The 11314-nt window shown below is 43.0% G+C and overlaps 1 protein-coding gene across 2 annotated transcripts in view; it reads right to left on the reverse strand.

Moving 5' to 3' along the window:
• The window catches only part of ZSCAN21 (zinc finger and SCAN domain containing 21), a 19803-nt gene that overhangs the window by 6152 nt on the left and 2337 nt on the right, over window positions 1–11314 (reverse strand). The window contains exons 2-4 of one of the 2 annotated variants that reach the window (XM_012810793.2): window positions 9647–9737; window positions 3178–3668; window positions 2697–2889 (exon numbers count right to left, since the gene is read on the reverse strand). In XM_012810793.2, the coding sequence (XP_012666247.1) occupies window positions 2697–2889; window positions 3178–3570 (586 nt within the window). In that variant the 5' untranslated portion in view covers window positions 3571–3668; window positions 9647–9737. Of the gene's footprint in view, window positions 1–2696; window positions 2890–3177; window positions 3669–5581; window positions 5607–9646; window positions 9738–11314 lie in introns of those variants that run through there. The other variant, XM_012810794.2, reaches the window with a different exon arrangement.

An 11314-nucleotide genomic window follows, 5' to 3' on the forward strand; every position in this document is an offset into this window, starting at 1 on the left:
AAGAGCAACAAAATGAGACTTTGTCTCCAAAAAAAAAGTGTGAGCAGCACCCATACTCAGTGGGTAGAGTGCAGGCCACATATACCAAGGCTGGGGGGTTTGAACCTAGCCCAGGCCAGCTAAAACAACAATGGCAAAAAAACCCAAACCAACCAACCAACCAACAAAAACAGGTGTTGTGGTAGGCGCCTGTAGTCCCAGCTACTCAGGAGGCTGAGGCAAGAGAACTGCTTAAGTCCAAGAGTTTGAGGTTGCTGTGAGCTATGATACCACAGCACTCTACCCAGGGCTCTGTCTGAAAATAAAGAAAGGTGGCTTGGCGCCCGCAGCTTAGTGAGTAGGGCGCTAGCCACATACACCAAAGCTGATGGGTTGGAGCCCAGCCCGGGCCTGCCAAGCAACAATGACAACTGCAACCAAAAAATAGCTGGGCGTTGTGGTGGGTGCCTATAGTCCCAGCTACTTGGGAAGCTGAGGCAAGAGAATCTCTTAAGCCCAAGAGTTAGAGGTTGCTGTTAGCTGAGATGCCACGGTACTTTATCAAGGGTGACATAGTGAGACTGTCTCAAAAAAAAAAAAAAAAAAAAGGAAAAAGACAAAAAAAGAAAAAAGAGAAAGTGGTGTCTGCACTTTTTCTCCACTCTCCTTATCTAATGAGTAAAGGATGTAGCTGTTCACAACTGCAACTTCCATCAGCCAGAAAAGTATTTTTTTCCACCATTTGTAGGACCTCCTTATAAATCCATAATATCCATAGTACTGACCAGCTCTGTCCACTCTTCCCATAAACTTTGTGTATTCTAAAATAGTTGCTGGTTTTTCAAATTGAACAAACTGTTTTTTCTTAGAACCAGTAATCAACTGTGTTTGAAGGCCAAAGAATGTACTCAGCATTGTCACTAACCTCTGTCGTGGAATGAGAAGCACATTATTTTCATACCATATTGATAGGCACATAATTCTTATTCCTGAAGTTTCTTCTTTTTCAGATCACTTGGAAAATCCTCCCTAGAAGAACTGTTATATATATTTTCATTGTATGCAATTCTCAAGCACGTTGAGTGCGTGTAGAACCTGTCAGTGTAGATGTGATAGTGTGAACTACTTGTGCCAAATGAATCCCTCACTATTGAAGACATAACAGACAAATCAGGGCACATAAGACTTTCTGTTGGGGTGGCGCCTGTGGCTCAAAGGAGTAGGGCACCCGCCCCATATGCTGGAGGTGTCAGGTTCAAACCCAGCCCTGGCCAAAAACTGAAAAAATAAAATAAAATAAACCCACAAGCCATCTATTAAAAAAAAAAAAAAAAAGACTTTCTGTTGTTGTCTTGCCAGAATAGGGAATGTGAGAAAACACATAACCATTTTCTGAATAACACAGGCAAAAAATTCCTAGGCCCCACTTTGTAGGCTTCTTTGGATTGTAACACTTGAGTTGAATCCTTCCTTTGAAACCTACTGTGCTCTCATCTATAGCCACATTTCTTCCCAGTACACAAAGTTCTCTGCATTTGTTGTCAACATACTGGCCAGGTGCAATGGCTCATGCCTGTAATCCTAGCAATCTGGGAGGCTGAGGCAGGTGGATAGCTTGAGCTCACGAGTTCAAGACCAGCCAGAGCAAAAAGCAAGACCCTATCTCTACTAAAAATAGAAAAACTGAGGCAAGAGGATTGCTTGAGACCAAGGGTTGGAGGTTGCTGTGAGCCATGACGTCCTGTCATTGTACCCAGGGTGACAGCTTGAAATTCTGTCTCAAAAAAAAAAAAAAAAAATTAGTGGGTGGGGCCTGTGGCTCAAGGAGTAGGGCGAGTAGGGCGCTGGCCCCTTATGCCGGGGTGGTGGGTTGAAACCTGACCCTGGCCAAATAAAAAAAAAACAAAACATTAGTTATAATCCTTTAGGTAAATGAAGGTATGTAAGAACAGAACCCACTGCTGAAAAATAACACAGGGGATAACCATTTGTGACTTCTGAGACTGTTCTGTAAACTATGATTTGTGAAGATTCAAGCTGGGGGGTCACCCTAATATACCTTTGACTTCCAAAAAATATGCTCCACCTCTTTCCATAGCTTCAGTGATGAACTACCAAATATTTTCATTTGGCCTTCCCAGATCCATTCTAAGCCCTGTCCTGGGAAGCTGGCCTAAAGGGATGCACTGCCTTATTTCTCCTGCCCTCTGGCAGTCAGCTAGGTTTGCTAAAGGGAAACATCAGCAGAAGATCTAAGGGCATGAGGATGGTGAAGCTGAGGTATTTATTCCCTCTGTCTTCTCCTTACCCAATGGAAGGGCCTACAGACACAGCAGCTATCAAGTGATCCCTCCCTGATGGCTATCAGGTTCTGATAACAGCTCTCCTCTCCCCCTTGTTCCTTTAGGCTTCCATGCCGTAACAGCTTGTTACTAGTGTCTGGGGCAGTGCTATCCCTTACTGGTTCACTCATACTATCTACACTTCCATGAACAGTTCCTTTTAAACTCATTTCAAATGACCCTTCAAGAGTTCCACACTAGGACCCTGGCTGAGAAAGCTGTACCTGGGGAAGGAAAAGGAACTACTTCCACCTGGCAGTTTGACCAGTTGAGTCGATCTAGGAATCACCTCATAGCCAGGAATTACAAATTATTCTGTTTCTTCAACCACAAAGGCCTGGTGAATTGAGCAGGAGCCTGACAGATGGCCCTTACCTTGAATCTTTCTTGGATCTTGAGTGAAATCTTGCTCCTCACCAGTCTCTTGGATGTATAGGGGCCCCCAAGATTCATACTTGTGACTGGTCTCCACTGGCTGTGGCTGCACACTACTCAGGGATTCCTTTATTCCTCCTGAAGATGACATCTTCTCCCACACCTGTTTCTGTTCATTTGGAGGAGTTGAGACCTAGAAACAATTAGGAATGGCTGGGTTAGTGCACAGCTCACTTAGAGAACTAGAATAAAAATCTGAGGACAGTTATATAGAACCTTTAGGAAAGAGAAAAGAAAAACATCCATGCCATTAATTCCCAAGGCTAAAGGTTAGTTTAGGATAACAGAAAAATAGGAGCAAACACGGTCTAACCCAGTAGAAACTTCCACTGAACTAATCTTGTTGTATGGAAAAACTTTTGGTCTACTGGAACATTGTGCTCCCAATCTCCTAGAATAAGAAAGGTTTTCCCCTGCCTACCTGGTGGCCTGGTTCATCGAGTTCCCGCTCCAGATCTTCAAGGAGAGTGACAGCCTCTTCAGCGCTCTCTGGGCTGTGCTCCTGCACCCAGGCTTGGAGCTCCTGGGGCAGAATGGTTAGGAACTGCTCCAGCACCAGCAGCTCCAGAATCTGCTCCTTAGTGTGGATCTCAGGCCTCAGCCACTCACAGCACAGCACACGGAGTTGGCTCAGGGCCTCCCGGGGCCCGGGAGTGTCATGGTACCCAAACTGCCTAAATCGCTGGCGGAACATCTCCAGGCTAGGAAGGCATTTCCCTTTCTCTTCCTCCTCAGCTTTCACAATCACTGGCCCCAACTGCTCCTGTGGAGGCCTCGGGCTCAAAACAGTGGCCATGCTCAGCACCTTGGTCATAATATTAACTCCAAAACAGCCTCACTAAAGATGGGACTCTGTGCAGCAGGAATATTGGTTCCTTTGGGCTTCTGGTTCTTTAAGGCCACACGTTTAACCTAAGAAAATATAGTAACCATAAAATTATCAAAAAGGACTGTCTTTTGTTTTAATCTTCATGACCTTACAGTAAGCACAAGAAATTGTGAAAATTATGGCCACCATAGAACTATCATGTAAGAGTGACTGTCTGGAATCACTTCAGCATATCCTACTTTGATTTTACTCTGTTTCTACTCTCCTAAAAGTACAGTGTGGTACAATTTTAAGATTAACTTTAGTTAAAATCTTGTTTCAAGATCTTACAACTATAGATATCCTGGTTGCTGAGATTTCAACAAGTTATCTGCTGGCTAGACATCATCTGCTTAAACCTAAGCCATTTAACTTGAACATTAAACATTTACTAGTCAAGGGCGGTACCTGTAGCTCAAGGAGTAGGGCACTGACCCCATATGTCAGAGTTGGTGGGTTCAAGCCCAGACCGGGCCAAAAACTGAAAAAAAAAAATAAAATTTACTAGTCAAATGACTGAGTTTGTCAGTATGACTGGGTGTCATGTTAGAATGGTGGAATTTACTAGTCTATTCAAAAATAATTTAATTGAGTATAGGCTGGGCATCGTGGCTCAATCCTATAATCCAAGGATACTCTGGGAGGCCGAGATGGGTGGACTGCCTGAGCTTACAGTTCGAGATGAGCATGAGCAAGAGTGAGACCCAGCTCTAAAAAAGATAGCTGGGTTTTGTGGTGGGTGCCTATAATCCCAGCTACTTGGGAGGCTGAGGCAGAATTGCTTGAGCCTGCTGTGAGCTATAACACTACAGAACTCCATTGAGGGCGACAAAGTGAGACTCTGTCTAAAAAAAAAAAAAATTGAGTATACTTAGTGATGTAATTTTTTTTTATTTTTTTTGAGACAGAGCCTCAAGCTATCCCCCTGGGTAGAGTGCCACGGCATCACAACTCACAGCAATCTCCAACTCCTGGGCTCAAGCGAGTCTCCTGCCTCAGCCTCCCAAGTAGCTGGGACTACAGGCGCCCGCCACAACGCCTGGCCATTTTTTGGTTGCAGCCATCATTGTTGTTTGGCGGGCCCGGGCTGGGGATTCGAACCCGCCACCTTAGGTGTATGTGGCTGGCGCCTTAGCCACTTGAGCCACAGGCGTTGAGCCCTTAGTGATGTAATTTTGAGCTTCCCTTGGCCCATTTAAGTAGGGCATCCTGAAGTTTTTAAATGCCCTTTATCTTTTTACAGAAAGGAAGATGTAATATAGACAGAATAGACTAAAAGTAGTATACCCTTATTGAGGCATTTATTTTGATAAGATACATGATTTTTTGAGAAGTGACAAGAAAAATATTAAATCAAAATAAATGACACAAACACAGCCAGGAGTGGTGGTTTAAGCTTATAACCCTAGCACTTTGGGAGGTCGAGGTGAGACAACTGCTTGAGGACAGGAGTTCAAAACCAGCCTGAACAACATAGTGAGACTACATCTCTACAAAATTTTTTTTAAAAAGTTAGCTGCGTTGTGGTAGCATGCACTTGTAGTCCTATCTACCCAGGAGCCTGAGGCAAAAAATGTTTAAAAGTATTTTATTGATTTATTTTTTTGAGACAGAGTCTCACTTTGTTGCCCTGAGTAGAGGCCTATGGTGTCACAGCTCACAGCAACCTCAAACACTTGAGCTTAAGCAATTTTCTTGGCTCAGCCTCCCAAGTAGTTGGGAATACAGGAGCCGGCCACAACACCTGGCTATTTGTTGTTGTTGTTCTTGCTGTAGTTGTCATTGTTGTTTAGCCGGTCTGGGCTGGTTTTGAACCCGCCAGCCCCAGTGCATGTGGCCAGCGCCCTAACCACTGAGCTATGGGCATGCCCCCAAAATATTTCTTTTAAATTTTCAATTTTCTAACTCTTTTGGTCAGTTAATACATTAAAATACCAAAACATATAAACATAATTACTTCTATTTTCTTCATTTGCCAAAAAAGTGAAGTTAATTCATTTAACCTTTATTGAACACCTGCCCCAGGCTTGGTGCCAGGGCTGCAGTGAAGAATGAGACAGATACACCCCCATCCTCATGCAGCTCTCAAATTGGTGGAAGAGATGGAAAACTAATGAGTGAGCGGACAACATAATCAGTGTATCATTATTAGAATGCCTCATTAAACATACTTTGAAAGAAAAATACATACATTAATGAGTCTTACATACTTGTGACTGGTCTTCTGAGCACATTTTCAAACTTTAAGCTCCACCTTTCATGTTACATAGTATTCTACACTAGAGGTGGATAATCTAGCGCAGGAAAATTCTGGTAGTCTTAATAAAGAGAAACAGACGAAAATCTACAAGCCAGAAGAGGAACAGTGGTTTATACTTTGGAAAAGTGAGGCCAGAGGATCACTAGAGGCCAGGAGTTAAAGACCAGCCTGAGCAACCTAGTGAGACCTCATCTCTACAAAAAACTAAAAAAACTAAAAAAAATTAGCTGGGCATGGTCACACACGCCTATAGTCCTGGTTGCTTGGAAGACTGAATCACTGAACCCAGATGTGGAGGCTGCACTGAGTTATCCACTGCACTCCAGCAGTCTGGGTGCAAAACAAAAAAAATCTATATAGGTATTTGTTACATTGGTAACAACAGTAAAGACTGTCCCAGTTACTCGGGAGGCTAAAGCAAGAGAATTGCCTAAGCCCAGGAGCTGGAGGTTGTTGTGAGCTGTGACTCCACAGCACTCTACCGAGGGTGATAAAGCGAGACTCTGTCTCTACAAAAAAAATAGCAAAGACCATAAAGAGGATCTATACGTGGCTTATAAAAACTGAAGATAAAGAAATAAGAATTGTAGACAATCTAAATCTAGGGCAGGAGCTGGGCGTGGTGGCACATGCCTTTGATCCAAGCTACTTGGGAGGCCAAGGTGGGTGGGTTGCATAAACTCAGGAGTTTGAGACCAGCCTGAGAAAAACAAGACCCTGGTCTCCACTAAAAATAGAAAAATTAGTCAGGTGTTGTGGTAGATGCCTATAGTCCCAGCTACTTGGAAGGCTGAGGTAAGAGGACTGCTCAAGTCCAAGAGAGTTTGAGGTTTCTGTGAGCTATCATGCCACCCATGGTACTCTACCCAGGGTGACAGACTGAGATTCTGTCTCAAAAAATAAACTAAAACCCATCATTCTTTGGTCAAATAAATCTGTACCCAGTATACTACTGGAAAGTCCAAGGTTAGGGATATTTGAAAACTGAACCAGTGGAAGAACAATGTCATCTAATTTTCTAAAATAAAGGCATGAACACCAAAGGCTAAAACAAGAAATTAATAGAGGTGAAGTGCTAGAGAGCATTCCTTAGAAATATTTAAAAGGGACCATCTGAGTGGTAGGATTAACTTAACACAACTGTTACAAAATGTCATTTCCTATCCAGAGGACACCCCAACAGTAAAGAAACCTGTTTGGGCCATTCAGCTTCTGTAATCTAGCCTAGGAAATTTAGCACGACACTACAGGTTACACAGTACCCAGCCACATCAAGCAGAAAGCATCACATAGCAGTTTAACATCCTGGGATGTGGGATATGTTCTAAGAACCTGGTGAATCCAAATTCACAGATGCCACTGTTGCTAGCACACGATTACCTCTGCAAAATAGGTACACAGTCACAATTACAAAAGAGAAAGTTTCCCTAGATGTTGCTGCTGGCAAGTTGGCTAGGTCAGCTCCCCAGCTAAACCATTATCCCGGCACATCAGTTTTGCAGCACACACAATTCAAATGCATAGTGCAGCAAGACCACAAAGAAGGAGAGGGCTAGGTGCATAGGCCCCTTCCTCCACACTGCACTTGCTCTCTTTGGTGATTTCATCCAGTGCGTGGCGCTAATAACTATCTGTATACTTACCACTGCCCAACCTGTACCTCCAATCTGGACCTCTCTTTCTTCTGAACTCCAGACTCATATAACCAACTACCCACTTGACATTGCCACCTGGATGTCCAACAGGTATCTCTAGCATAAAATGTCTAAAATGGAATTTCCCATCTTTTCCCCCAATGCTGCTCATCTCAGTCAATGGTAACTCTACTGTTCTGTTTACTTGGCCAAAAACCTGGAGTCATCTTTGACTCCTCTTTCACACTCTACATATAAACTAGGAGGAAATCGTGTTAGTTTTATGTCCACAACATATTTGGAGTTCAACTACATCTCACTACCTCCCCACACTACTGTCTCAGTCTGTCATCTTTGGACTAAAGCACTGCAATGGCCTAACTGCTCGCTTCAGTCTATTTGCAACAGAGCAGTCAGAGGGAGCTTGTTAAAATACAAGTAAGGGTGAGTGTGGCAACTCATGTCTGCAACCCTAGCATTTAGGGAGGCTGAGGCAGGACAGTGGCTTGAGGTCAGAAGTTTGACACCAGCCTGGGCAACAGAGTGAGACCCTGTTTCTATAAAAAATAAAAAGAAGCAGGAGGATCACTTGAGCCCAGGAATTTGAGGTTGCTGCGAGCTATCATGAGCCACTGCACTTCAGCCTGGGCAACAGAATAAGATCCTGCCTCAAACAAAACAAAAATCCCCAAGTCAGACACCATCACTCCTCTGCTCACACCCTTTAGGTCTTCTTGCTTCAGAGAGGAAAAGCCAAAGTCACCACAATGGCTAAAAGAGCCTCACATGATCTCAGCCCCATTACCTCTGATCTCATCTTGTACTTCTCCCCCTCCTATTCATTCCACTCCCCCACACTGTGCCTTGAATATGAAGGGTGGGGAACACACTCCCACTTCATAGCCTTTTTTTTCTTTGAGACAGAACCTCAAGCTGTCCCTCTGGGTAGAGTGCCGTGGCATCACAGCTCACAGTAACTTCCAACTCCTGGGCTCAAGCGAGTCTCCTGCCTCAGCATCCCAAGTAGCTGGGACCACAGGCACCCTCCATAACACCCGGCTATTTTTTGGTTGCAGCCATCATTGGTGTTTGGCAGCCCAGGTTGGATTCGAACCTGCCACCTTAGGTGTATGTGGCTAGCGCCTTAGCCGCTTGAGCCACAGGCGCTGAGCCCACTTCATAGCCTTTGCACTTGCTGTTTCCTTTGCTTAACTCTCCGCCTCCAGACTCCATATACCTCACTCTCTCATCTTCTTCAGGTCTGTACTCAGCAGTTACCTTCCACAGAGGCATCCTGGTCACCTGTTTTAAATTGCATACTACCCTTTCTCACCCCAGAACTCCTGAGCCCCCTACTCTGCTCTTTTTCTCCACATCACTTATCATCCTACAATATACTATATACATACACCCTGTATGTTCAACTTTTTTTTTTAGACAATTTCCTTTTTTTTTTTTTGGTTCGGGGCCAGGTTTGAACCCACCACCTCCAGTATATGGGACCTGCACCCCACAGGTGCTGCCCTAGGCAATTTCCTTTGGTGGGGCACAGGGGCTCATGCCTATAATCCCAACACTCTGGGAGGCTGAGGCGAGTAGAGCACTTGAGCTCAGGAGTTCACGACCAGACTAATCAAGAGTGAGATCCTGTTTCTAAAAAACAGCCAGATATTGTGGTGGGCACCTATAGTCCCAGCCATTTGGGAGGCTGAGGCAAGAGGATAGCTCAAGCCCAGAAGTTTGAGGTTGCTGTGAAGACTCTGGTCTCAAAAAAAAAAAAAACAAACTTTTTTTGCTTGAGTATCAACTCCGGAGGGCAGAGTCTGTTTTGTGTGCTGCTCTATTCCAAATGTCTATAACATACTCGGAATCTTGCAGGCACTCAAATATTAGGGGAAAGAATGTATATAGATCTCTGAGGTTCCTGTAAAGTAGTCACAACTGTGAAAACGGGTTTAAGAAAAATATTATCAATACAAATTTAATACTGACACCAATATTACAAATTTAAGTTAAACATTTAACAAAAATATGGTAGTATAAACTCATGTTTAGCTTTATATAGATACAGATGGACACAGAATTAGCGAAGTGTCTATATATGGCATAGTACGAACATACTTATTACCTAGCTTTGTTTGCAGTGAAGGCCTGAAAGCAAAGACATCCAGTAGCAATCAGCCCATCCAGTTCCCAGATCCTGGTTTCTAAATAATGTTCTGCAATGAAAAGAACCAAAAATACAGAAAAGTGGCTGATTGTTGGCTAGAGAATAGATTTTACAGTGCCAGAAAGTTTCTAAAGAAACAAAATGATGGGGGCATGTCAAAAGGACACAGAAGCCAACCTTAGAGGGAAAAAAATATACAGATATTATAAAAGTGACTAAATAAATGAAGAAAGAAGAGACAAATCTGCACATAAGAATTTTTAATAATTTCTGTAGATACTCCCCCCACAAGGAGGTGGAGCTTAACTCTTCACCTCTTAAGTGTGGGGTGCATTTACTGACTTGCTTTCAAAGGGCAGAATATGGAAAGAAGTGATGGGAAAGTAAGTAGCATGCAAAATCTGATAAACACTACCTCCCCAGGCAATCAAGGTAAGATCATGATGGTAAGTCATGTCCATGGCACAAACCCTGACATACGATGGGCACTTCACCTCTGTGTCTGCCTTCCCAAAAGCCCCAGACCCTAATCTAACCAAGAAAAATATAACAGACAAACCCAAATTGGGGGACCTTCTCCAAAATATCTCACCAGTATCCTCCTAAACTGTCAAAGTCATCAGATACAAGGAAAGAGTGCAAAGTTATCACTGACTAGAGGACACTAAGCAGACACCAAGACTGATGTAATATGGTGTCCTGTATGTGATCCCAGAACAGAAAAAGGACATTAGAGAAAAATTAGTGAAATCTGAATATACTGTGAAGCAGTACTTGTGGCAGTACTTGTCTTGGCAGGCTTCTATTTGTTTTTCGAGTCTCAGTTTAGCAATTAATCCAAGAAAAAAGATGCTTTAGTTTTAAGAACAAAAATGCAAATTAAAGCTACAACGAAATGATTGCATGTATTAAATTCATCAGGTTAAAGAAATCTGGTAATACACTATCTGGACATTTTTTTCATTCCTGATGCCAGGATAGTTAATTACAATGTACCAATATGAGTTCCTTACTTGTGACAAATAAACACAGTAATGTTAAGATGGTAGCAGTAAGGGAAACCGGGTGAGAAGTGTTATGAGATTTTGTGGTCTGCTATAATCTAAAACTATCCTAAAATAAGATGTTTAGTTAAATAAAAAAATATGGGGGATTAGAGAGAAAAAAAGCAGCTTTGGTTAATGCTGTTTCATTATGGAGGTTTGCTAAGGAGAAATATAGCTGTTAACTTCAACAACACTCATGATTTTAAAGCAGATTCTGAGAGTCAATTGGACATTTAAAAAGTTATAAAGCCCTTTTCTGATTATTTAAAAAAAAAAATGGGTGCCTGCCTTTTCTCTAGGAGCAACAACAGTAACCTTTTCCAACGACTGTTAGAACATTGGCCTATTAAAAAGTTTCTAGCAGATCTGTTTTAAATGTTAACACAAAGCATTTTTTTTAGAGACAGAGTTTCCTGCCGTTGTGTCACAGCTCATAGCAACCACCAGCTCTTGGGCTTAGGTGATTCTCTTGCCTCAGCCTCCCAAGTAGCTGGGACTGAACCTGCCACAATGCCTGGCTATTTTTTTTGTTGTTGCAGTTTGGCTAGGGCCGGGTTTGAACCTACCACCCTTGGTATAT

The sequence above is a fragment of the Otolemur garnettii genome, unplaced genomic scaffold (genome assembly GCF_000181295.1).
Source record: "Otolemur garnettii isolate 467f Iridium unplaced genomic scaffold, OtoGar3 scaffold00142, whole genome shotgun sequence".
NCBI lineage: Eukaryota > Metazoa > Chordata > Mammalia > Primates > Galagidae > Otolemur > Otolemur garnettii.